Source organism: Mus caroli, chromosome X, assembly GCF_900094665.2.
Source record: "Mus caroli chromosome X, CAROLI_EIJ_v1.1, whole genome shotgun sequence".
Taxonomy (NCBI): domain Eukaryota; kingdom Metazoa; phylum Chordata; class Mammalia; order Rodentia; family Muridae; genus Mus; species Mus caroli.
Window position 1 is genome coordinate 43,227,114 of NC_034589.1, and position 27,759 is coordinate 43,254,872.

At 41.2% G+C, this 27,759-nt stretch overlaps 1 protein-coding gene across 9 annotated transcripts in view; it reads right to left on the reverse strand.

Annotated features, from left to right (window-relative positions):
* The window catches only part of LOC115030086, a 67,423-nt gene extending 48,225 nt beyond the window's left edge, over positions 1-19,198 (reverse strand). For 3 of the 9 annotated variants that reach the window (XR_003835695.1, XM_029473252.1, XM_029473251.1), the window contains exons 1-2: positions 1,480-2,687; positions 446-586 (exon numbers count right to left, since the gene is read on the reverse strand). Coding sequence is in view for 2 of the 9 variants with exons in the window: in XM_029473252.1 (XP_029329112.1) it covers positions 446-586; positions 1,480-1,660 (322 nt within the window). In the remaining 7 variants the exon portion in view is untranslated. Of the gene's footprint in view, positions 1-445; positions 587-1,479; positions 2,688-3,536; positions 3,720-3,987; positions 4,074-4,883; positions 5,058-10,278; positions 10,353-11,045; positions 11,149-14,609; positions 14,715-15,082; positions 15,191-18,817 lie in introns of those variants that run through there. The other 6 variants (XR_003835700.1, XR_003835696.1, XR_003835697.1 and 3 more) reach the window with 6 other exon arrangements.
* Positions 19,199-27,759: the final 8,561 nt, after the last annotated feature.

The window sequence follows — 27,759 nt, forward strand, 5'->3', positions numbered from 1 at the left end:
GTTTCCCGTGGCCTAACTACATATACATGTTATTGTCTTTATACTTTTATTATACTTTCAGTCTTCTACTTTCCCTTGGCATCTAAGACATGCATCTCGGAGAGGAGCTAGGACTGCATAATGTATGCCAGGACTACTTCAGAATCTCTGGTCTTAGCAAGAAGGCATAGCTTAAAATGTGTGGCATGTGTAATATGCTACAAAGATGTGGAGACAGAAGTGCCCAGCAAGAGCCTGCATTTTCTTCCCTGGGGTTTCTTCTTNTCATGCCCCAGATAGGAAGAACCAAAGGCCTGGCTCACGACTTCCTGTGTCATCTTCTCTCTGCAGCTCTGCTGTTGGACTTTAGTTTTCCTTTTCAGCTCCAAGACATTCCTGGTGCCCACACTTCTCCTGNTCTACAGGAAAGGCACTGGGTCCCAGTGTGGAACCCAAAGTATCCTACCTGGCATTGTTTCCCCACTGCTGGGACTCATGGGAATGAAGATGTAATGGCTCAGCACTGTAGCTCTGCCCACAGAATGGCAGAAGGACACCACATATGTCCACATAGGCCATCCTGGATACTCCTCTCTCACCCTCAAGCCTAAAAAAAAAAATTATCATAACGAATATCTAGAGCCAAAGGTCCAGGATCATCTATATCTAGGAGTTTGTTACTGTTTTTCACGAGTAATTCTCTACTGCACCCTGTCCATGCAGACCTTGTATACTTTCCTTGGAGTGACTTGTCCTTCAAAGGGTAAACATGATGGATGTAGGCAAATGGAGGAGAAAACTGGAAAGCATGGACATCGCCTTTGGGATATAATTATCGACTGCCAAGTGTTTCTTTGCTGATGGTACTTAAGACAAGGTTAAACCTACTCCTGTCAGCTGGGCATGATAACATGGACCAGATGTCTCCTGGTAAGGCCCAGTCCAGCCTGTCTCATGTGCTTAACTAGAGCCAGGGCTCAGCATTGTCCTTTGCTTAAATCTCCTAGCATAACATTGTCTTGTAAAACCTACACAAAATTAATCATACCAAATTTGAAGACCATTAACTATCTAGAAAGGGTAAAAATTCAGTTACAAAGACAGAAAAAGGAAATAACCTGCATAACTGAAGGAAAAGAGTCCCAGCACCTAGGGCCTTAGATTGGCCTCACAGTTGGGTAAAATTAGCACAGTCATCTTTGGCGGTTTTTTAGACACAAAGGGCGGGGGAGAAGCACTCACAAGCTCTTGTGTAGAGCTCTACTGCCACCATGAGGTTGCGGTTTCAGAAGTCATGGTACCACTGTCCTCCTGCCCATGATTCCTAGCAATGGCAGAAGATGGCGGCCGATTACAGACAGCAGGCGCAGCTGTGGGTGCCTAGCAGGGCTTCCTTGACTTCTCCTCAGGCCCCAAAAGAACCTGGGACTGCAGTGTTTTCTCATCAGAACCTGGAGAGGGAGGCGCCTTGCTGCCCTAGGACAACAGCTCATATCTTACCATGTCCAGCTGAGCGGGGTGGAACCTGCCCCTCTGCTTCCTGTCCCTGGACCTCAGCACAGCTGCGCACTTGGTACTGGACCTCAGTCACCCGGGTCTGCGTTAATACTCTGAAAGGTCCTGTTATGCTAGTCTGCCTACAGAAGGAGTGAAATACAGTAAAACGGGGAAATTTCGCCATTCATGAACCCCCCTGATCTTCCCTGCTTCAAAATGACTGAGGAGAAGCAGGATGGAGGAGGAGGTATGTGTGCCTGCGCTGGTCTACTAGAAACCTGTTCCGCATGATGGCAGTATTGTCCCGCAGCACAAAAGGTGTCCTGACTGCAGCTCTGTCCCAGCCTTCACTAACTGAAAAAAATGTCAATAAAGAGGCAGTGTCCACTAACTGAGCTGTTCTAGCCTTCCTTGTCTGAGTCAGAAGCAAGAAAGAAATGCAGTACTCCTAGAATTTAGCTTCTATTTTGCATTTTATATCAATGCCATATCTAAGGAGGCTGGACCAAATTTTGTACGAAATAAGTAATTAAACAGATAAAAAGGAATATAAAAACATAGCAAGACAAACAGAATGGAAAGGAAGTGTTGAGGCCCCCACCTTCCTCACTCCTCTACTCTTGTGAAGAAGTCTGTGAAGAAGTCAATGGTCAAATCCTGCATGGCTCCCATATGGATCCAGCAGCCCCCAGCCTCCAGTGCTTTCTCCTGATGTCTGAGTGAACTCAGGACCTAAGCAGCCTGGTTCATGTAGTTCAATGCAACTATGGCTTCATAGATACACTTCAAACACACAAACACACACACACACAAAACCTCACTGTCAACTTCAATTCTCTCAACCTCTTATAGTTCCAACAGTGATTAACCCATTCATGTAGCCAGAGTCCACTGGATCTGAACACCTGTTCTCAAATCAGTATTAAACGCATACTTTGTGTCATTCTCTCCTACAAAGGAATTATGCAATACCAGCAATTAAGCCACAGGTTGGTTAAATAAACAAAATATCTCACAGGCCTGCTATGGTTGCCCACATCGATAACCACCCCAAGAAGGAAGTTCACTGCAAATTTTCAGGCCAACTAGAGATCCTAGCTCAGACAAAAGCATCTCACTCGATATATAGTTCTAAAGTAATTTTAGAGCGTTTTTTTAAACATTGCTTTTATAACATCAAGGTGATAAGCAAAATTGACAACATTCCTGTAATCTCATTTTCCTCGTCTTTGTGAAATATAAACTGATCTAATCCAAACTATAATGTACCTATCCCATCGAATTTTAGTATAAAATATATATGCATACATGTATATGTGAAATGATGTGCACATACATACTCAACAAAATTATCACTTGCTTTGAAACAAATTTTGGCACTACTTTACAGCCAGCATACTGTCTTTCGGAGTGCTATGAAAGCATCATTCTTAACTTAGTAATGAGATATCATACAAGATACAGCACCAGCCGGGTAGTGGTTTCACACACGTTTAATCCCAGCACTTGGGAGGCAGAGGCAGGTGGATTTCTGAGATCAAGGCCAGCCTGGTCTACAGAGTGAGTTCTAGGACAGCCAGGGCTCCACAGAGAAACTCCATCTCAACTTACTCTACCAAAGATTAGGAAACAATGCCTCCCATGCACCACTCCCCCCATAAACATCACAGTAAGTGATGGAACATAACTCATGACATTGGAATGTACTGAATTCTCATGGGAGAAAATGACAGAACTCAGAGTGACTTCTGATAGACACTGTTAAGTGCTCAGTAGAGCAGTATAGAAAGTGACTGAGGTGTGGGAGTGCCTGCTGCAATCCTCCTTCTCTGGTGCCTCAGGCCAATGCAAAAGCACAAAGCACTTCCTCCTGCCTAGGAGAGTAAGCTGTCTATAGACTACTTGGGCGAGGCAAGATAGAACTAACTTCTAATCTCAGACAGAGCCTAGACAGGCCAGGAGCAGGAGACTTGGGTGTTGGTCTCACAATGTAAAACCTTGCCTAAAGGGAAAAAAGGAAAGCAGGATGTCCAAAGAGGGAAAGATTTAATTCCACTTACTCTGGAGGCTCTGGATCTTACTTTTCAGAGCAGCCGGATCAACAGAGTAAATTCCTGGGCAAGCGAAGCAACACTGGGAGGCCCTCCTTCAAAAGGAAAATGCCCTTCATGGATGTCTCTGTGGTAGAGGACTCACTTCCCCACCTCAGGGAAGGCCCCAAGGCCTGAGGCGCCAAGTTCAATCTGCAGTTCAAATATGTATGTAAAATCATATGGTTATATAAATACAGGAATTATATAATCATATAGTTATATATGTATATAGAATATAAGTGTTATATGTTATCTATATAAAATTATATAACTACAAATATAATATATAAGTAATATATACATATATGCATATATACACACTTGATCTAAAGTTATAGCAAATGAGCCTGCCTAGTATACTCATGGATCTGGGTTCAACACAAAGAACTAAAGGGGAACTTAACTTGTGCACTGACTTTACGAAATGTCTTCCCTTTTCTGCCTTTGTCCACATCATTTACAGCATTAAAAAGGCAACGGCCAATGTATTGGACAGGTACCACTCTGGGAAAGAAATCACACTTTAGTGAACAAAAATCCAGTGACAATTTACCTAGGGAAACCACAAAAGTCTGGATGGAGCAGGTGGTTTTAGCCCTTAAGCTGGTTTGCAAAAGAAAGTAAATTTAAAATGGCTGCTGTTAACCAGCTCCACTGATTTTCACAAAATGGAGGGCAGTCTTTCTCAGCACTTTTTCCTGTCAGAGAACAGTTTGGTTTTTTTTCAAACACAGAAGGGCGGGAGAAGAGGATGCAAAGATGGCGGTTCTGTGGTATCTGGAGGCCTACTGCCACCACGCGGCCAGAGTTTTGAAGAAAGCAGCACATGTCCCAGCAGCTTCCCTCCCATGATTCTTAGCAGCAAGCAAAGATGAGGCTCAAGGGGTTGGAAAAGACCTGGCTTCTGCTCTTAGCTAGACTTCCTTAGGCATAAGCATTATTACTAGGGCCCGGGTTATGCTCTGAACCCTAAAACTTCCGTTGTGTAGATCCTGGAGCTGGAGAGGCCTTGTGGACAGGGATCTGCAGCTTCCAGGGCACACAGACTCAGGAAGTGATGAAGTAATTACCTCTGTTCTGAGACTTGCAGGACTTTGGAGATAAATCCAGGTTTTGTGGGATATTTTCCTCTGAGTCTCGTCCTGTGGACCAAGAATTGGCTTTCCTGCAGTAATACTAGGCTTTGGAGTTCTTTTAGTTTCTTTCAGAGTATCGTGGACAGGACAGTAAAGGGAAGCTTACAAGCATGAGTTATGTATTTGATCTGTGAATGAATGTCTTGAACAGCCAGCCAAAGGTGTAGGGAGTGCTCACCATGACAGTGCTGTCTGAGCCAGAGCACCAAAGAAAGCCGACCCTTTCAGTGGTGCTCACAGTTCAGAGGAAACTGGGAGTAGTGACGATCCTGCCCCTTCACTTCCTGTGCCAGTGTCTTCTGACAGCTGTTGGTCCACAGAGAGAATAGAATACATCAGGGTCCAGAGCCATCTGCAGAAAAAAAAGCAACCCAAGCCTGAGTGCAAGCCTCTGAGGACCTCCCCAGAAGCAGGATTAGCTGCTAGAACAGTTGAGCTCATGGGAATGACGTCTTCATGACCCTATTGCAGACCTGACCAGTCTAGAACTCACCAAAATATGCCAGCTTCAGCTTCTCAAGGGCCTAGATTAATACAGCTATTAGCACCACTGAAACAATCGGCTTGTCTTTTTCAAAATGAAGCTACTTCCGCAAGATGGCAGTAACGCTCCAGGTATGCATACAAACGCCCTACTCCTTCCCCACCTTTCCAAGCTAAGAAAAAAAAAAAAAAAAGAAAACGAAAATGCTAACCAGAAGCAAGAGCATCAGGAAACATGGCAGCTGCTTTATATTTGCCCTGCTTAACAAGCCACACAGTAAACTTGTTATTTCTGTCTGAAGCCAAACTGGGGACTATGGTAATCGCCACCATTCTCAGCACAGCCCTTGATTTCTTAGTGCTATACTACTGCTCTTTGCTTTGTTTCGTATATTTGGCAACCCAAATTATTGTTTGCTGCTTTGTAAGCAAATCTTCAGAAGCCTGGCCTAAGGGAAATAAAGAAATTCAGAAAAATCAATGACAGAGGTAGGCATCTCTAAGCAACCTCACTTGACTTATTACTATTGTTGATAAAAGTTCGAGGCCAGCCTAGTCTACAAAGCAAGTTCCAGGACAGCCAGGACTACACAGAGAAACCCTGTCTCGAAAAAAAAAAAAAAAAAAAAAAAAACTCTCAACAGGGGAGAAATAAGGCAGGCTCAGTCCTGAAGACAGCAAAGGCTAACAGGAACTTACAGCCAAGGAGTTATAAGTGGGGAAAATGAGTGTATGGGAAATGTTTTGCCAATGGGGCAGTATCAACAGGCTTCTTACAGCCAACTGACTAGCTCTACCGTCCAAAGATGAGTCTCAATTATTTAAATTAATTAATTATTAATTAGTGGCTCAGACGCACTGGGGTATAAATGATTGAATAAATGAATAAACTGGGGGGGGGGGGAGAGGAGGAGAAACCCACAAAAGCTTATTTCTTTTAAGATAAAGTCTAGCCAAGGAGACTGCCACCATTGGAGGCTATAGATAGTCCTTCTCTATTTACTGGGCTAGAGTAAATGAAATGGAAGGTAGCTATTTGCTCTGGATTCCTAGAAGATGTGCTCAGATATCTTTCTTTGGAGCCATGTCAGTATCTCATTTTGAGCAGTAAATTTCTCAAACATATATACATCACAAACCGAAGCTGCTCAGACTTCGTGTCACTGACTCATCTCTTAACACAAGTCATATATACTGAAGTGAATAACGGTCTTTAACTGGCTCGTCATATCTGCATTAGGAAAAAAAAATCAAGATCTATTTCAGATTTTTGGTGGTGCTTCTGGTTGGCTCTAAAACTTAAGTCTCCATCTGTCACGACTGAAAACAAGATATAATATTGAGAGAGAAAAGTATCGCTTATTTTCTCTCATATGTAATCTAAAGGGGATACAAGGGGCTACAAAGGTAGATGAGGGTTTACTACAGAAAAGAAATGTTCCTTCACTCAAGTTATTTTGGAAAAATTTTTAAGTTTTTTTTTTCTCTTGTACTTTAGTCTGACCGGATTTTTTTTTTTCTTATAGGGATTTGCATTCTTTTGCATTCATTATATAAAGAAGATATCTAATGGTTTCCTTGAAAGCCTTGACTCGGTGAAGGACTGTCTCAAAACAATTAATTCAACAGAGAGTTAGTGGTGGCGGGGAAGACTTTCAGTTTCAGTTTCTTAAGCTGTAATGTTGCTTCAGTAAAAGGTGAACCAATCAGAGGGTGAGAGGCAGCTAGCTGACTCTGGGCTCAAGGCTTGCACAGCCAAAGTCCCGCCTCCCAGTTTCCGGAAAGTGGCGAGCAGCTCCTGCCTTCAACACTGGATGAAATGTTTTCCCGTCAGCATCAAACTTCAGCTCAGAACGCCTAGACTTACTTAGAAGGGAAACGGTGGACCATTTTGATGTCAGGGCTGGGTAGTCTTCTTTACGGAATGGAGTTGGAAAAACCGGAAGTGCTCTCGAGAATTCGCTAATAACTGCGCTCTGGGATTTGAACCTACATCCTCACGATGGCAGTAGTGCTCCAGCTAGATAAACAGTTCAGGCTGCACGCCTTTCTTCTACCGCCCATCGCACTTGCAAAAAAAAAAAAAAAAAAAAAAAAAAAAAAAAAAAAAAAAAAAAAAAAAAAAAAGGTACCAGCAAGCACAACTAACAGGATCATTTAAAAACAAAACTTCTTGTCTGTTTTTCTAAACCTAAAACCAAACAGTGGCAGAAAATCATTGTGCTCATCAAGCATTAAAAAAAAAAAAAAAAATTGAAAAAAAATTTTTTAAAAAGATTAAAATATTCTAAATTTTAGATTGGGTACTCCTTTGATCCCAGGAGGCAGAGGAAGGCTGGTCTTTGTGAGTTCCAGGCCAGCCTAGTCTACAGAGTGAGTCCCAGTCCAGGCAGAGCTCTGTTGAGAGACCCTAACAGTCTCATCTGATGCAGGAGACCAGGCTTAACCTAAGATTTTCTATGGGAGAAACAAGCAAAACAATACAATAAAGGCTCAGGGCTAGCCCTTGCCCTCCGAGCTATGCTCTTGTTCACTGAGCTCCACACACCCCTAGTACGCTCCCAAGTCATCAAGTTGTTAGCTCCAAGACAAATAAAGGATCTAAGCCTAAGAAAAATTAAAATTGAAAAAGGAGAAGGATGAGGAGGGAGGGAGGGAGGGAGGGAGGGAGGAAAAGGGAATAAAAGAAAACAGAAGAGGAAAGGAAAGAAAAGGGACAGGAAGGAAGGGGACAGGAAGGGCGGAGAGGGGAGGGGAGGAAGGGAAGATGTGGTAACTTGAGCTTAGGAGTACCTCTCTAGGCTGAATTGTTGGCAGCCTTTTGGCCAAGACCTTAAGATGCCAAAAGAGTTCTCATCATTTTAGGCAATACATGGTAGGATTCCTATATGTGTGTGTGTGTTCTATGCCAGTCAGATTACTCAACTGTTTTTTTAGGCTTTTATGAACAAATAAAGCTACCAGAAGGAAGACAGAAGCTGACCCTGTGCTAAAGACTTACAAAGCCAAGAGACTGAACTTTGTTTATTTATTTTTATCTTCTTGAGACAAGGTTTCTTACTGTTACCAGCCCTGGCTGTCCTGGACTCAATTTGTAGACCAGGCTGGCCTTTAACTCACAGAAATCTTCCTGTTTCTCTCTCCCAAGTGCTGGGATTAAAGGCATGAGCACCATGCTCACAGAGTCAACTTTAGGCTCACTAGACTAAACTTTAAGGTTATACAGGTATTGCAAGCCAAGGCCGAACTACCTCGTGCTATTTTCAATCCCTCTCAAAGCCATCCACTGCCATCTGGTGTCTGTGACATCTTTGTGACTATCAACACCTTAAAATATATTCTTAGCAGACCACTAGCTTTCACCAATCTAAAGGGTATCTATTTTGAAACCTACATCAGAATTCTTCCCTTGGTTATAACTCACATACCTGTGACCTCTCCCAATACATTTGGCAAATACTTTATGAGTTTGTTTAATAATAAAATATCAGGTAAGTATTTCAACTATGGAACATAGAGTACTTGTGTTCCTGGGTCATGGTCACATTTTGCCTCCAGAAGAAATGACCGGGCTGGTGAGATGGCTCAGTGGGTAAGAGCACCCGACTGCTCTTCCAAAGGTCCTGAGTTCAAGTCCCAGCAACCACATGGTGGCTCACAACCATCCGTAATGAGATCTGATGCCCTCTTCTGGACTGTCTGAAGACAGCTACAGTGTATTTACATATAATAAAAATAAAAGAAATTAAAAAAAAAAGAAATGACCATCATCTCTTATCCCCTTTGAAGTGAGACCTGTGTTTCTGCATGGACAGTTTGCCATGTCATTAAATAGACTTCAAATGCTTTCTATGATCTGACATTGTTCAGTGTTTTGGGGCAATCATCTGTATTGTAGAGAAAAGTATAAAAACTATTTTCTCATTAGGCTCCACCACACAGTACAAGTCAAAGATTCCAAAAGCAACCATGCAGTAGACCAACTCCTCCCACAGTCTTTCAGATCACTGATAAACTTTCAGAGTATTTCCTTTAGGCCCTTTCAACAGTGTCCAAAATCTACTTTCATATATAATGATAAATTTGTATTAAAATGATATGTTTTTACATTATGGTTCTCACAGAAATGTCCAGGCTTTGTTTGAGCCAGGTGTGGTGAGTAAGCTTGGTCATCCTACTGCTTGGGAGGCTGAGGCAAGACGAATAGCACAAGCCTGAGGCCAGCCAAGGCCACAGGTGTTACCAGGCAAAGCTAAGCTAATGTGTGACCTTGCATGAAAAATAAAAAAATTAAAAAGGAGGAAAAATAAAGAAATCAAACAACAAATAGATTTCACTCCTCATTCCCAAGCAGTCTGACAAAATTACATATTCATTTTTCAAGTTCTCATTTTTAGTAAGTGAATTACTATAAATGATGCTTATTTTGTTTGATATACTTACATATACTGCTACATGTTATGGACATATGTCTATAAGCACATAGTCCTGCCACCTTAATGGTGATTTGACTCATCAAAGCTGAGTACAGCTTTCTCTACAGCCTTCTATACCAACTATACACTCAGAATACTTCCATATTAATTTATTTTCCCTAAATGGAAAACATTTTATATTTATTCTTAGAAGTAGATCCTCTTCTAACTCACTTATATATGCATGTGTGTGTGTGTGTGCGTGTATATGTATGCATGTGCACTGTTGCTGGCAATTTGTTTTCATTTTGAGAATTATAAAGCCAAAAAAAATGGTAGGCACTTTAATCAAAATTAGAAGGTCATGATACATTCTCTTACTTTCCCCATTCTCTTATTATAGTCTGAGCTCCTACAAGCATGAGGTCCTATTCTTTGGAATATGTAATTTCCCCCCTTTAGACAAGGTCTCACTATGTAGCCCAGGGTTGCCTTGAACTCAGAGATCCATCTACCTGCCTCTGACTCTTAAGTGCTGGAATTCAATTCAAAGCCACCACACCTAGCCCTGGAATATGTAATAGTTTTAATGTTTCCTCTTTAACTTCTGTGGGTTTGGAAGTAACAATTCTTAAAATTGCAGACTAGTCAGGGATTAAAAAATACAGAACTCACCATCACCACAAATTCAAGCAGACAAGGGGTTTTATAAAGTGGTTGTCTTCAGTTCTCCCATTTTCTATCACCAACTGGAAAAACAAATATATTAAATCACAAGTGGCCAACGGATCCCATTTCTTGTGTGATTTTTTTTTCTACACATATTTATTCTGAGTTTATTCTCAATTCCTAGAGAATCTCTAGACTATACAACTTATCTAATACAAGTGGACTCAATTCACTCCAAATTAAATTTCCCTGAAAGAGTGTACTAAGAGGTCTGCCTGTTTAGGTTCATCACTGCGGATGGACCACAGGATCCTGTACATATACGTAAGACGTCTACCACTGAGCTGTACCCCTAGCTCCGGCATATTGTAAAAGCAATGGACAACTCTTTAAAAGGACTGGTGTTATTTAATTAAATCGATTTAGTCTCATTATTAAACAACCTGCATTCTTTTGTGTAAGAGAAAGGGTCTCGGCCTAGACTGTCTTCAAACCTGCTATGTAGCTTAATGCTGGCCCTGAACTCCTGATATGCTGAAATTGTGGTATGCTTGCATAATCCTAAAAAAAAATACCATACATTTTCATTTTTTTCTTTTCTTATTACACTATAAATGGTTTGGTGCCATTAGTCCATCACTCAACAAACAGGAATAAACTATTCACAGGAAACATGACTTTTTGGTATGTGTGTGTATGGGGGGGTGTAAATAAAACATTTTTATTTACTTTAATTATAATATGTTTTGCTTGCATGTTCCCCACATGTGTACCTTGTCTTCGTGGTGGTTAGAAGAAGGCATCAGATTCCCTGGAACTGAAATTACAGGAGGCGGTGAGTCACAATGTCAGTGCTAGGAATCAAGCCCAGGTCCTCTGCAAGAACAGCCAGTAAGTACTATTAACTGCTGAGCCATCTCTCCAGGCCCCTCCTAGTATTACCTTGTAGCTGAACAAATACAAAGACTAGCAAGCATATTGTCAAACAACAAACAAGCATGCAAGCAAACAAACAAAAACAGCAACTGAAACAAATACTCTTAGATGCTGTATAGCTAGCTCATCTGTGATCAATTGCATTCTGCTGCTGTACATTGACAACATATAGCACATGTTTATATACAGGCTGACGGGATTTGTTGGTATTGACTCTGACTTGTATAATATATAAGGAATATATCCTTGCCTCTTCAGTTGCTTCTATCACCTGTATTCTCAGGTCTCATATCATTGTTGGTAAAAGAATTCAGGTCCCCTGGAAGAACAAGTGCTCTTAACCACTGAGCTGTCTACTCAGCCTTGAAGCTTTGATTTATTCTTATGTTTAGAATTAAAATGTTGAAAAAACCCGGTACCATTTAAAAACATAACTGGAAAATAGCCACGTCTTTTTCTATTAAAAAAAAACATATTTCTATGCAAAATTTAAAGACATCACTTTTTATTGGCAATGTATTAACTGCAAAAAGGCAAGTTTCACAATTGTATTTCTTTTCTTTTGTGGGGAGGGGACCAACGTTTGAGACTCATGATGTAGCCCATATTGTCCTCAAGTTGATGGCCATCCTTTTGCCAGCAAGCATGAGCCGTCACACCTGCTAGTTAGGGCATTTTCATATAGCTGTTTATGATATTTTGATAACAAACATCTTTTCTGTTACCTTGTACCTTCTTACATACTGTCTTTCCCTCTTCCATATCCCCATATTCCCAGTAGCCCCCAAAAGCCTTCCTCTTAAAAGATCTCACTCTTAATTTTTATGCATGTGGAATGCCATCATTAATTTCTATGTGTAATGACATATGATGCCTCCAGTTCCAGAGGATCTGATGCCCTCCTCTGGCCTCTGTGGGCACCATTCATGTGTGGGGCACACAGACATGTATGCCGACCAAATGCCCATTCACAGAAAATTAGTAAGTGAGAATAATAATGCTAATAACAGATTTTGAACAACTTGAAGGCAAATAAACAACTGGCAGTTACACAATTAGTCCTTTTGGACCTAGTCACTATTTTGCTCACCATGTTTCTGTGAACAACATATTTAAACATGTATATAATAAGTAAGTAGAGAAAGTCTCATATTCCTGCCAGGAGCTTGTGTCCACTGTGGCTGATTGGGCAGTAAGTCGGCAGGGGACAAAATTTGGTTTCACGACTGTAAAGGTTGCTTAGTATTAATAATATTCACTCTCTTTGATTCTTAGTTATACTAGAGCCAGAAGCCAATGGCGTCAGGTGAATTTAATCACCTTTTGCTTAACACCTAGGGGTAGGGGAGGTTAGGTAAAGGATTAATGCTCATACTCTTTTTTTCTGGCCAGGCATCCACATCACTAGCCTGGCTAGTTAAGTTTTTGCGAACCAGAGAGGAAGGAAAGGAAAAAAATTAAGATTCTTTACACAGGAAACGTTGCACCGACACATTTTCATTCATACACCCACCCTCTGGTCAGGCCTGAGCACCTCTCTCAATTAACTCCACAAGAATTTGTGCATGCTTACATACACTCACATATACCTACATACATACATATAAACAAACAGACATACACATTTGGATGGATGCATGGATGGATGGATGAGGCAGAGCTCCCCAAGCCACCACAGCACAGCACAGCACAGCACAGCACCTTTATTTCTTTTCTCTGGCCTTTTAGTAGACAAACGTTCTTAGAAAATTACCTCATAGGTAAAAGACTCCACAAATGGAAGTTACACAAGGCTGTTGATATGAAGTTCAAAGCAGTGTTCCATTCTCTATACTCATTGTGTCCAAAGCAACAGTTTCTCATGGCCTTGTCTTATAATAGTGCACACCTGTGGCTTCATCCTGGGCCCTGAATGTTTTACCTTGAACACAAACTTGTCAAGCCTGTATCTCTTTTTGGAGTAATCATGAAAGCTCACTGTATTTCTTATTATGTAACTTTTACTTACTATTCTTAAGATTAGGCGCATTCTATTCTTGATTTTAACTTTATTACATCTTCCTAGCAAACAACTAGAACTGTCTCTTAAAACTTTCTTCCTAAGACTATTTGAATCAAATAAGGTACTCTATAAAATCACTAATTCATCTAAATAGCATGAATTCATGAAAGTTCATCTTTATGTTGATCTGCAAGAAATCTGCAATAGGGTAAGCTAATGTCTAAGTATTATATAATATTAATAATGATAGGAAAGGCATATCAGCTGCAAGAAGCAGTCCTGAGATGAAGTCTCTTTGGGACCTTGCCTCATAGAGTTCACTCATCTTCATCCATGCAAAACTGTGGGTCACCTCCAGGAAGGCCACCTTCTAACCTGTCCTAGATGGCTCCTGACCTATTCTCTAACCAAAATAGCTTCATCTGAAAGAAACAAAAATCTGTTTTTTCATTCCTAAAACAAAGGCATCTATCTCTCCCCTAAAGAGGACTTGGAAATGGCTTTCAATGTTCTAAAAGTTGAAGGCTATTTTGCATAGAGGAAATGCCCCCCTTTCCCTACCCCACTAGGACTCTTACAAAAGGAATTCACCCTTCCTCTTTGTGCCTACCTTTCCTGTAGAGCTTGACTGTGTGACCAATTTCACAAGGCAGTCTTTGGACAAAGAGATGTCTATGAGAAAGGTTAACTGTCGTAACCATTGACATTGGAAGCGGTGAATCAATGAACAGCACTGTTTTTCTGGCTAGAGTTTGTACACTTCTGTAAATCTCCACACAAACTGAGTTGTAGCAGTGACTTTGCTTTCATGTTCTTGCTCATTTAAAGCATGGGGGGCATTATGGAAGTACTTAGGGGACTATAGCTTAACTTCAGTGAATTTAAGACTCTCCACTAAGGAAAAGACAGAGGTCCACTATGCCTTCACTGAATTGTTTCTTTCCTCTGACCCTTTCATTCTCAGATACCATTTGAACTGACACAAATAGTTTGAAGACTATCTGTTAGCCATCACTGCAATCTGTCATTTTTGAATTCCCGGGACCCAGGAAGGTACTACTGCTTTAGGTTTCCACTCACCTTCTGGCTAGATGTAATCTCTTAATGTATGTGACTACAAAATTCTTGTACCTTAAGATGTTTAGGGCTTTGTGCTACCTTATCTGTGGCCCACAATTCTAACTTGAAGAACAACGCACCATCTTCACACATGTAACCCCCTTAGTCTAGCACAAGGGAAAACATGCCTTCAGTGTACACAGCTTAACCTAGCTGGTGTAGCATTTCTCACCACCTGCTTACCTACAGTCAGCTGAAGAAGGCATGGGTTACTGTCACATACTACTCAAGACCTTGGAAACAAGCTGTTTCAAATGTCTCCATTCATTCCATGGCTTACCTTAAGAGCATCCTCAAGGACAGCCTGGCCCATCGCCAATTTAACCCGTAACTTCTTTGTCCTCATAGACAGGGATGAAGACTTAGCAGGAGAGGTGAAGCATACCTGGGTAAAGGAGTTCAAGTAGTGAGCAAGCATTACGACAATACAGCAGACTAGCGTTCCTTCCTCTCTTGTGAGTGCTCAGCTACCAACACCACCATTACGAGAGGGAAATGTTCATGTACAGTGACTATGAAATAATCAATATTTCTTACTATGCTGACACCAAGAGTCCTAGGATTCCTGGTGTGCTTAAAATTCTCTTAAGAGGATATCCTAGAAGGCCTATAGGGAATCTCCATTTGAAAACTAAGAAGCAGGCAGTTGAATAACACCTGCTAAGTAACATGAATCAAGGGTTGGGTCCCAAGTAACATAAGTTTCACTTTTATTACTAGAATGACTTCCAGTTTAAACAGGCAAAGTCTCACCTCATGAAAACTGAGGTAAGAACATGTCCTTCTAGAGCAGTGGTTCTCAGCCAGTATGTCGAGAACCCCTTGGGTGAGGGGGTCAAACAATCCTTTCACAGGGGTCACCTAAGACCATCAGAAAGCAGATAGTTACATTACAACTCATAACAGTAGTAGGATTAGAGTTATGAAGTAGAAATGAAGATGTTATTATGTTGGGGGCCAGCACAGCATGAGAACTATATTAAAGGTTCACAGCATTAGGAAGGTTGAAAACTACACTAGTCTAGAGCAGGCCTTCCACTAGACCGTGGGGGAAAACCTTCACTGCCACTGTAGCTGTTATCTCTTAGGCCTGGAAAAGGTTATCTCTTCTCTTTAGGCTCTCCTCGATCTTGGCAATGGAGCATCAATTCTGAGTGTCTTCTGAGACTCCAAATTCCCTGGTGAGAAAATGGAGGATTCCCTGGGAATCTGATCCTGAGACCTAAGTCACCTGATATGGTGCCTAAATTGGCATTTCCCCGGAGCTAAATTCCAGAGTCCTCTTTGTTTTCTTAGGCGGAGATGGCCCACAGAAGCAAATGACTAGGGTAAGAGTAGGGACTCTTGGCTGAATGAAGGGCAGGTTTGTTCAGCTCCTGCACCTTGGTCAAGAAGCAGAGCCAGAAAACAAATGCCCAACTCCTCCCCACAAAGCTCCTCGAGTGCTTTGTTTTTGCCTGATTTCACTGACTCTGAGCTACAGGACCTGCAATAACTGGCCTATCTAGCAGCTGTCCTCAGTCACAAAACCACCCTGTCAATTCCTCTTTAGTTTCTTTCCTTGGATCCCATCTTTGTCTCAAGCTCCTTCTTTGAAGTTGAAGGTGGTCTGTTTCAGTGCCTAGGCCCACTTAACCAAAGAGCCAACCTCTCTTAACTGTTAGACACACTCTCACCACAGGGTACTGGAAAACACCTCCCTCTGGGTGATAGTATTATTCTGGGAAACCTGATTAATCAGCCCCTTCTACTTCCTACTCTTTGGCTGAAAGAGAAAAAAAAAAAAAAAACTTGTGAGAAAGATTGCAGAAAGAAAGGTACCACCCCGTTTGTTCTGGTGGGGGACATCATACAGGCATGTAGCACCCAGTTTATTTAGCTATGAATGGTCTTCAAGAATTCCATCTGTACTCTATCAAGGCGTAACAAACCTGCCCTCCATTCAGCCAAGATTTCCCTACTCTTACCCTAATCATTTACTTTGGTGAGCAGTCCCTCTTAAACAAAGAGGACTCTGGAATTTAGCTCCCAGGGAAATGCAAATTTAGGCTCCTTATCAGGTGACTTAGGTCTCAGGATCAGATTCCTAGGGAATCCTCCATTTTCTCACCGAGGTATTTGGCCTTCTGTGTTCAGTAGGAGGCAACGTGGCTGGGACTCTAAATGGAGGACCCAGGAAACGCCACATCCCAACTCCGTATTATTAAGTCTCTCCTAGAATGACTCTTAAAATTCCAGTCAAAAGGGACTTGAATTTGTCTCATAGGTTCATTTGACAGAGCACAACCACATTTCCTTCACACATGAATCATTAACGAGTGCTTCCTATGTTTTTATTATAGTAAGTCTTACAGTGTTCTTCCCTAAAATACAGTGCTTGCAAAGGATTTAGAAAGCCGCCCTATCTTGATCAGAAACAAAAGCAATGTCATAAAGTCTTGGATCAAGCACTGATAATTCTTTGCAAATTTATTCCAATTTTCTTTTGAGTGTACACATATAGTTTCATACTTATGGCCAGTAAATTGCAACAAATCAATAATAAAATCAGATTTACACACACACACACCATTTTAAATTCCAAGCCTGTACTTCTGATTTCTGGGTAGATTAAAATATCCTGAAATATTTCAAAGGACTGGATTTTAGATAAATAAGAAATTTCCAAAGTTTCTACATTGACCCTGTTCATTAAAGAACATTAGCTTCTCCCTTAATATTTAAAACTCTATACAGCAATACAGCAGTATCTATAATATTATCATTCAAGGAATTTATTATCAAGGCCTTCCTTACCGAAATTGCCACATAATAACGAAACAGGTACACACAATAAAGCTTAAGAAACTTAGGAACTCAGCCAGGTGGTGGGGGTGCATGCCTTTGATCCCAGAGGCAAGGGAATCTCTGAGTTTGAGGCCAGCCTGATCTACAGAGCTAGTTCCAGGACAGCTAGAGGGATACACAGAGAAACCCTGTCTTAAGGGGGGGGGGTGGACTTAGGAACTCTAGCTGTACACTTTGCATATTTGCTACTAATTTCCATCTCGAAAAATGTCTTTAAAAATTGTAAGACAGGCAGGAGAGAAAGATGGCTCAGTAGTTAAAAGCACGACTGCTCTTCCAGAGGTCCTGAGTTCAATTCCCAGCAACCACATGGTGACTCACAACCATCTGTAATGGAATCCAAGTCCTCTTCTGGTGTGTCTGAAGACAGCCACAGTGTACTTACATAAGACAAACAAATCTTTGAAAAATAACCTGTACAACATACAGAATTTAATAACTGAAGTTTGCCATTAGCATTTCTCTTGAAAACTGTCAGCACAGTAAATTTCAAACATGTAACTTGTGGTACTTGATTGTGCTTATCGTTTCAGGAAAAATAAATGTGTTGTATGCACCAAATACACCCGATTTTTCATGTGTTAAGAATATTTCTTTTTTTTTAAATATTTATTCATTTATTTATTTATTATATGTAGGTAAGTACACTGTAGCTGTCTTCAGACACTCCAGAAGAGGGCATCAGATATCATTACGGATGGTTGTGAGCCACCATGTGGTTGCTGGGATTTGAACTCGGGACCTTTGGAAGAGCAGTCGGCGCTCTTAACCGCTGAGCCATCTCATCAGCCCCATATTTCTTTTTTTAAGCATATTTCAATAAAGGAAGAAAAAAAGCTGTAAGTAATCACCGTACTTGCTCAAGTTTTGATCTCTAAGGCAGTTTTTAAAAAAAAAGAATAGGTATTTCCAAAATTCAGTCACACAGATGGATATTCAAATTAAAGGGACCAGCAGGTGCAGTCACACCCTTTGTACTGCAGTGATGTTTGTATAAAAATATAAATACAATATAGCTATGAATTCACAACCTTGGCTGAGATGTTCACGTTGAATAGTACAGTCAAGCCGGCTTTAATACTGACCAGGATTCAGAGTATAAACCTTTAGCACTGTCTACAAGGGAAGGATCGTATATAAGCATGCACTCAGCTTGCTTCTTCTTAAATATAGCCCGATGCACGCAGGGTATGGCAATGCAAGAAAGTGCTCGGCACCAACAGACAGACCATTTGCTCCCTGGCAATCACTGCAGATTTCTAAGTGCTTGGCATTATTATTATATTTGCATTCAGAAGCCCTTTCTATCCCAAGAAATTGTAAAAGTTTTCCCACTTCTGGCAAAGTATTCCAATTTTGAGAAATTACAAAGTAAAAACAAACTAATCAGAGAAGCAAGATAAACCAAACCAAAACCGCCCTTGCCACACGTTCTCCTAACTTCACTTTGCATGTGTAATATATAGGGTTTTTTTTTAAGGGGCAAATTCCCTTGTACTTTGGGCATGAAATCATTAGTTTTCCTCAATGTGGCTTTAACACTTTTAAAATATAGTAAATGTTTAGAATTACTGCTTTAAAAATTCTGCCCGTTTTTCAATCTTCTAGAAACAACCATGTCTTCTCCGGTTTACTACCTACCTTACAACAGCCGTGGCTGATGGCGTTTTGCCGGCTTCATCTTCAGTCCTCCAGTCCTGGTTTTGATCTGTTTGGCGTGGTAGGCATCCTAGAAGCCCCCCGAATTTTCTTGGCTCTACTGTCCTCGGTTTTTTTTTTCCCCCATTCCTCTCCAAGTCTCTAAAACAACGAGGACGCACCTGAGACTTTTTACAAGCACATGAAGTTCTGTTCCCAGGCCTGACTTTGCTACATAAAAGGACCCTAGAGCTCCGGACCCTAGAGCTCCCAGACCCCGCGCGTGGCCTCTTAGGCCCCGAGGGGGAAGAGAAGGAAGACCTTCGGCAGAAGCCAGGGCGTGTCTGCAGGTGGTCCCCTTAGTCCCGCCCACTGTCCCGAGACCCTCGGCCGCTTCCCAGGAGCACCTCTGCTTGGCCTTCTCCCATAGGCCAGGTCCCCTCACGTGGGCCCTGGAGGGAGGCCCTGGGAACAGAAGCCCGGATCACTCGCGCCACCCGGACTCCAGGAACAGGAATTTCCCAGAGACGCCCTCACGGTGGCGCTTAGAACTGTAACAGGGCTGATCTCTTCCTCTGGCTTCTCTCTGCCCACCTAGTTTTTGTTTGTTTGCTTGTTTGGGGGGCGCTGGGAGGGGAGCAAGTGACCAAAACACAGACACCAGAAACTAAGGCTACTTTGGCCTTGTTGGAGAAAAACTTGCTTGCACCATGATTTCCCTTTTTGTTTTCATCTAAAATCAGAGGTCTACCTAATTCAAGAAATCAGTTTCAACCCGGCCTGTCTTCATAATTCTTTCCCCCTCCCCCCACTTTGCACACTATTTACTCATGGAAGCATATTGTCTTAGAGTATCGCGGGGAGGGGGGAACCCAAGGACTCAGTAGTCTAGGAGGAAGAAAAAAAAATGTTTCCAGCTAAGGGGCTAGAGAACAGCCGCTATAGGCATTATTACCAGAGCCTTGTTCACTGGCTCCCTTCCCATCTTCCCTAGGGATTCTGCACATATTCTGGCCAGAGTATCAAACCTGTATGTTGGGGAAGAAACTACTATTTGTTCAGAACTCCAAGCTATGTGTCTAGTAGATACACTTAAGAAGACATATAAGCAGCCGGACGTGGTGGTGCACGCCTTTAATCCCAGCACTTGGGAGGCAGAGGCAGGGGGATTTCTGAGTTCGAGGCCAGCCTGGTCTACGACGTGAGTGCCAGGACAGCCAGGGCTACACAGAGAAACCCTGTCTCGAAAAATCAAAAAAAAAAAGACATATAAGGAGAAAGGGTTTTGATAATTATTTTATTCATTAAAATTAGAAAACAAAGTCCACTTGCAGTGTCATTTTAGAATGATACACATACTTGACTATGGACACATTCCAGATGTGAAAATCTTAGCTTTGCGGTTTCATTAGCAGAGACATTCTTTTCTCATGGCTTTATTACGGCTGTTAATGACTCCACTGTGTGTGGACACACCACTGGGGAGACAGTCTTACAGTGTTTTCTTATACTTAATAATAAGGCATGGCATTTGCTAAAAATTCAGAAAATAATCATGTGTTGCTGATCAAATGTAAAGCACTGTCAGAAACAGCTCATGGTGGAAACCACAGAGAAGCATTTATATGATATTTCAACACACACGTACAAATTGAGTTTCAATGCATTGGGTATTGACTTCATCACTGCAAACACAGACATTTATATCAAGTTTCCTATGTGTTTATGTTTTAAAGGGATATATTTTTATGTTTTATATTTTGACTTGTTTCCAGGACAGTTGGTCATTCTCATGAAAAGTTTACATAAGCTTAATTTTTCATAAATGAAAACACTGGCCAAAAGCTTTTGTTGTTATTGCTGTGGTTTGAGACATGCATCATGCTGTTGCCCAGGTTGGCTTGGAACTCATTATATAGCTCAGGCTGCGCTCAAACTGGACATTGAGCCTGCCTCAGCTTCCTGAGTGCTGGAGTTCCACACGGCTGCCACTACACCTAGAGTCACAGCTTTCTTTTTTATGAAAACATTTATCTTAGTTTTACTTTTATGTGGATATGAGTGTGTGTCTGTGCCTGGTATGGACACATATGTTTAGGTGTAAGATGAGGCCAGAGGCATTGGCTCCTTGGCAGCTGGAGTTATAGGCTGTTGTTATACTTATAGGCAATATGTAGGTGCTAAGAACTGATCCCGGATCCTTTGCAAGAGCAGGATGCACAGTTAATCACTTCACCACCTCTCCATACTTGATTGGCATACTGGCTAAAAGGATTAGGGTCTCTTGGGACAAATATAAAATTTATTTAAAAAAAAACCACTCATTTAAATTGAAGCCAGAAAGATGACTCAGTAGTTAAGAGCTCTTGTTGCTTTTATAGAGGACCCAGGTTAGAGTTCAAGTATCCACATGGTAGTTCACAAATCTCTGTAATGCCAGTTACAGAGGTTCAGATGCCCTAGTCTGACCAGAAATGCATGTAGCATATATATATATATATGTGTGTGTGTGTGTGTGTGTGTGTGCGTGCGCGCGCGCAAAACATCATGTACATAAAATAAACAAAATTTAAGAAATATGTATAACTTATTTAGATTGAGAATGGTGCAACATACCCTCAGTGTCAGCACTGGGGAAGCAGAAGCAAGGGGTGACTTTGAGGCCAGCAGGAGCGGAGTGTTTTGGTTTGACTATGCATGGCCCCCATAGACTCATGTGTTTGAATGTTTGGCCCACAGGGAGTGGCACTATTAGGATGTGTGGCCTTATTGGAATAGTTATGACCTTGTTGGAGAAAATGTGTCACTGTGGAAGTGGACTTTGAGGTCTTTTATATACTCAGGGTATGTCCACTGTGGACACAATCTTCTGCTGCCTACAGTTCAAGGTGTATAACTAGAGACTCCTCCAGCTCCGTATCTGCCTGGATGCTGCCATGCTTCCTGCCATAATGATAATAGACCTCTAAAACTGTAAGCCAGCCCCAGTTAAATGTTGTCCTTGATAAGAGTTGTCAGGGTCATGATGTCTTTTTTTTTTTTTTTAAGATTTATTTATTATTGTATGCAAGTTCACTGTAGCTGTCTTCAGACACACCAGAAGAGGGCATCAGATCTCATTATGGATGGTTGTGAGCCACTGTATGATTTGAACTCAGGAGAGCAGTCAGTGCTCTTAACCGCTGAGCCATCTCCCCAGCCCTCATGATGTCTCTTTACAGCAATAAAACTGTAAGACAAGGAGCAACATAATAACACCATGTCTTAATAAAACAAAACCTCAAATAGCAATTAGAAATTTAATTCTTGGATTGGATAGATGGCTCAGTAGTTAAGAGCACTGACTGCTCTTCCGGAGGTCCTGAATTCAATTCTCAGCAACCACGCGATGGCTTACAACCATCTGTAATAAGATCTGATGCCCTCTTATGGTGTGCCTGAAGACAGCTACAGTGTACTCATATAGATAAAATAAATAAATCTTTTTTTAAAAAAAAAGAAATTTAATTCTTTGGATGCCACTCACAAATACAATTCGAAGACTTGGGTTTTCTCATGCTAACATGTACAGTATGTGTTAATCTAAAGCAAATACCGAATTAAAACTGTACATATATGCCTCACAAGATATGTAGGATCTTTTCTCTCCTTTTCAAAATTACTTGTTTATGAATTTAAAAATTATTTAACTAAAGACTCACTATGTAGCTGAGGCTAACATGGAAATTCATTCTGTATGCAGCCAAGACTGGCCTCAAGCTTTGGATTGTCTTGCTTCTAGCAAGAGGCCAGCGCGTCCTTCATGCTGGGGAATTGCAGGTGTATCAACCTCCAACATTTATTCTGTGCTTTCCATGTATTTATTTTTCTTAGTATAAAAACAACTTCAAACATAGTTTGTTTCGTTGATCTTCCTGCATGTGCCTTCCCCCAAACCCTGTTCTTCCTTCCTGCTGCCTCCCTTTCTCCCCCACTAGACCCTCTCTCCATTCCAGTCACAGATACCCTGTCACTTTCCTTCCCTCCCTTCTTTTATTTCCCCTTGCTATTTGCCCCCACACCTTAAGACTTCTTTTTTATTTCTCATGATCCCCTATAAAGTTTTTTGATCTATTTCTTCTGGAAAACACACAATGTATACAGATATATAAGAATTAAAATCCAGGACCCAGGACTGGAGAGATGGCTCAGGGGTTAAGAGTACTGACTGCTCTTTCAGAGGTCCTGAGTTCTATCCCCAGCAACAACATGGTGGCTCACAACTATCTGTGATGAAAACTGAAGACAGCTGCAGTGTACTCATATAAAATAAATAAATAAATCCTAAAAAACAAAACAAAACCCAAGATCCACTCTTGAGAGAAATCACGCAGCCTATATGTAACCTATATTTTAAATAGAGTGTGAATACAATCAAACTATACTGTATTTATGCACCAAAACATCACAATGAGGCCCACTATTTGATACAGTTAATTGCGCCGATGAAACTAAAGAATAAGATAAAACGTTGCATGCTCAAAAACTATTTTTGATCCAGGGCCTCACGATTTAATCCAAACTGGACTCAAACATAAGGTTCAACCCCTGAGTGGTGGAATTTTAGTCTTATACCACCATACCGTTCTCAAAAAGATTGTAGATGATGTTTTAGTCTGTAACTTAATCTCGCCATTTCATTATTTGGAATAAAACAACAGACTGCATTCCTGTATACATGAACCTTGTGCCCTGTGTGCGTCTGTGTAACAGTAAATCAGGCAAGGTGCACAGTCTATTGGAGCATCAAAATACAGCATCACCTACAGTGCTTCATCAGTGCTTTCCTTTATATAGTCTACTTCCAACATATCAAGTCTTGCACATTTTTCATGATGACAACAAACTGCCCGTGAAGCAGAATTGAAAATATCATCCATACTCTCATATATGAATCAGTCTGATTTTAATTTGTTGTGTATCAAGCTAAATATCAAGGTTTGCATATTTGTAACACATGTCTATGTGAGAAAAGAAGTTAAAACTTAATTTTTCAATTATAAAAAAATATTTGTTGTTGTTAAAAATTGCACAGTTTGGGTGTGAAAGTGCTTGCCTGGCATGTGGGACTCCCTGGATTCAATTTTCAGTACTGAAAAATTATATGTAGTTTTGAGCATATTTGCATTTCTATAGATTATGTCAATGTATAAGTTTGCTTCTCTTAAAATATAATTGAATTAATGTTCAATAGAATTTTGAATAAAAATCATTATAAATTTCTATTTGCTCACACACACACATATATATATATTTATTAAGGAAACTGAATTTTGTTCTTCTTACATAGAAGTTATTAATTCTTCTAGAATTTATTTGTTGTTGTTTTTGTTTGTTCGTTTTGTCATATTGTTCAAGACAGAATTTCTCTATGTAGCCATAGCTATGCTGGAACTTGCTCTGTAGACCAGACTGGCTTCAAACTCACAGAGATCTGCCTGCCTCTGCCTCCCTAGTCCTGGGATTAAAGTTGTGTGCCACCACTCCTGGATTAATTCTTTGAGAACTTAATACATGGTGTTTTGATCAAATTCATCCCCTACTTCACCCCTAATTTGGCCCAGATCCATCTGACACCCAATCAGTTGATTCCAATTTTCTCTGTCCATATACTCTCGGGTGTGCAGCCATCCACTGGACCTTCCACAGTTCCAGAAGCCACACCATTAATGAAAACTTACCCTCCCTCCTCCAGAAACCATCAACTGCCAATAGCTATTTAGTTAGGGATGGGGACTCATGAGCCATGAGTTTGCCCTATGTTGGAATGTAAACTTGTTTCATCTGTGAGTTCATGAGTACAGCGGTTCTGTCATGTCCAGAAGACTGTATCATTCTGGTTCTCCTGAACCTCTGACTCTAAGTCTTTCCACCTTTTCCTCTCATCATGGGCCCTGAGATTTAGGGAGGGAGTGATAGTGATATATCCCACTACCTGAAATCTCTTTATTCTAATCTAGAAAGGCTTTCATGGTCTAAGAAATTTAAAACAGCACCTACTGCAAACTTCAAATTTGAGGAAAGCATAAAGCCAAAAATTAATGATGTGGAAAACAGAATTTTTAAAAGGTCATTCTCATTCCTTATTTATACATATGTAATAATTTTAAAAATAATTCTATTATCCAGTCATCTGTTAATGATTATCTAGATGGATTTCATTTCCTTGCTATTTTAAATAGAGAAACAGTACACTTGAGTGTGGTGGTAGAGTATTTCAGTGGTAGTATTTATTCCTTTGAGTGTATGTCAAGGAATAGTATAACTGGTTTGTAAAGTACTATCTTTAGTTTGTGAAAAATCTCTTCTCTGATTTCTATAGTAACCCCAACAGTTTACAAAATCACCAACAGTAAATAAGAATTCCTCCCCCCACGAATCCTCTTGAGCCTTTACAACATCCATTTATTAAAGAAGGACCATGAAATTACAGAGAATGCTATCAGAAATTCACAGAATGTAAGATACCATTGTATCTTCCTACTTCATGTTTTGTATGCTCAAATATATAGATATTCAGGCCAATTGCATGTGGGGAGCACAATAATTACTTCTGCACATATTTGTTCTGGATTTGTTATGGAATCACACATACAACCATTATGAAAACTTGTAGAATACACAAGTCTGAAAAAGCCATATGGAAGAACTTTATCTAAAATCAGTCTATCCCAGGGGAGCTACTATTGGCAGCTTAATGGGTACATGTGTTCAAATGCTATAAACAAGATGTACAGCTGCTCATGAGAACTGACATTGTTTAACCAAATGAATTTCACCACCTGCAAGTCAATAAACTCTGTTTGCTCACAAGACGCCTGAAGCACCTTTGCTCATACATGAACACATCATTATTTATTTTCTTCAGTTACATCCCAGTTCAAATGTTAGTGTTTTCTGCCATTGTTTATTTCTCTAGCAATGGAAAAATGGATATGCTCTAACAGCACAAATATTCATCACTTTGTTTTCATTTTATTTTATAACTTTTTTTTAAATTCAAGTTCTCTCTTTGTAACCCAGGCTGTCCTTCAACTCAGATCCTGTTGCTCAGGCTCCCTAGTCCCAAGATTTCCATGCCCAGCCTTTGGCTTATTCTTTTACATGCACTTGTTGACCAATTCCACGTACAAAAATCAAATAACAGGGCTGGAGAGATGGCTCAGTGGTTAAGAGCAGTGACTACTCTTCCAGAGGTCCTGAGTTCAGTTCCGAGCAACCACATGGTGGCTCACAACCATCTGTAATGGAATCCGATGCCCTCTTGTGGTGTGTGTGAAGACAGCTACAGTGTACTCATATACATAAAATAAGTAATTAAAAATCAAATGACTGGCTGAGTAATTATAAGATAGAAGATGTGCCTTATCATATTAACTCAACCAATACTTCAGTTGTGTTTTGCCATGTGTGTTTGTGTGTGTGTGTCTTGCTTCTGTTGAGGGAACTTGAGAGCATATATGTCATGTTTGCATATGGAGATGCTTTTCTTTGATCTTTTATTTTTAAACTAGTTTATTTCTTTGTTCACTTTACATCCCAATTGCAGCCCTCCTCCCTCCTCTCATCCCAGTCCCACCGTCACAAACCCATCCCCTTATTACCCACTTCCTCTCAGAGAAGGGAAAGCACCCCCCCCCCCCGTGGTTACCAACCTGTCCTGGCACATCAAGTCAAAGCAGGACTAAAAGCATTCTCTACCATTGAGGCCAGATAAAGGACCCAAGATAGGGAAAAGGAATCCAAAGGCAGGCAACAAAGTTTGAGTCACAGATAGACCCTACTCCAATTGTTAGAGGACCCACATGAAAAGCAAGCTGCACAATGTGCTACAAATGTGTGTGAGGAGGGTAGGTTCAGCCCGTGCTCGCTCTTTGGTTGGTGGTTCAGTCTCTGTGAGTCCCCATGGGCCCAGGTTAGTTGGCTCTGTAGGTTTACTTGTAGTGCTTTTGACCCCTCTGGTTCCCTCAATTGTCCCCCGCCCCCACTCTTCCACAAGACTCCCTGAGTTCCATCTAATGTTTGGTTGTAGGTCGCTGCATCTGTTTCAGTAGGCTGCTAGGTGAACGACAAGTTATGTTAGGCTCCTGTCTGCAAACATAACAGAGTATCAGTAATTGTGTCATGGGTTGGTGCTTGCCCATGGGATGGGTCTCAAGTTGAGCCAGTCATTGGTTAGCCATGTCCTCACTCTCTGCTCTGTCTTTGTCCCTGTACTTCTTGTAGACAGGGCAAAGTTTGGGTTAAAGGTTTTGTGGGTGGATTGGTGTCCTTATCCCTCCACTGGGAGTCCTGCCTAGTTACAGGAAGTGGCCACTTCAGGATCCATAACTCCCATTGCTAGAAGTTTCAACTACACTCACCCCCATAGATTTCCCTGGAGTAACCCCCATCCCATGTCTCTGGTATGTCCTAGAGATGCCACCCCACCCCACCCCCACTGGCACCAGTTTCCATTTACTCTCCAGGCCCTCTCTTCCTGGTTCTCCCTACACCTGACCATCCCCCACTTCACCTACACTTCCCCTCTCCCACCCAGTTCTCTCTCTCCATCCATCTTTGATGACTATTTTACTTCCTCTGCTGAGTGTGCCCTCCTGTTTTTAAAACTTATTCACTTTACATCCTGCCCAACTCCAGGTCATACCCTCCCACAATCCTTCTATCCATATCCTCTTCTCCTCTGAGCAGGTGGAAGCATCCCTGGGTATCCCTCCACCCTGGCACATCAAGTCTCTGTGAGGCTAGGTACATCCTCTCCCACTGAGGCCAGACAAGGTAGCCCAGTTAATAGAACATATTCCGCATACAGGCAACAGCTTTTGGGATAGCCCCGACTCCAGTTGTTAGAGACCCACATGAAGAACAAGCTGCACATCTGCTACATATGTACAGGGCCCTCTTGG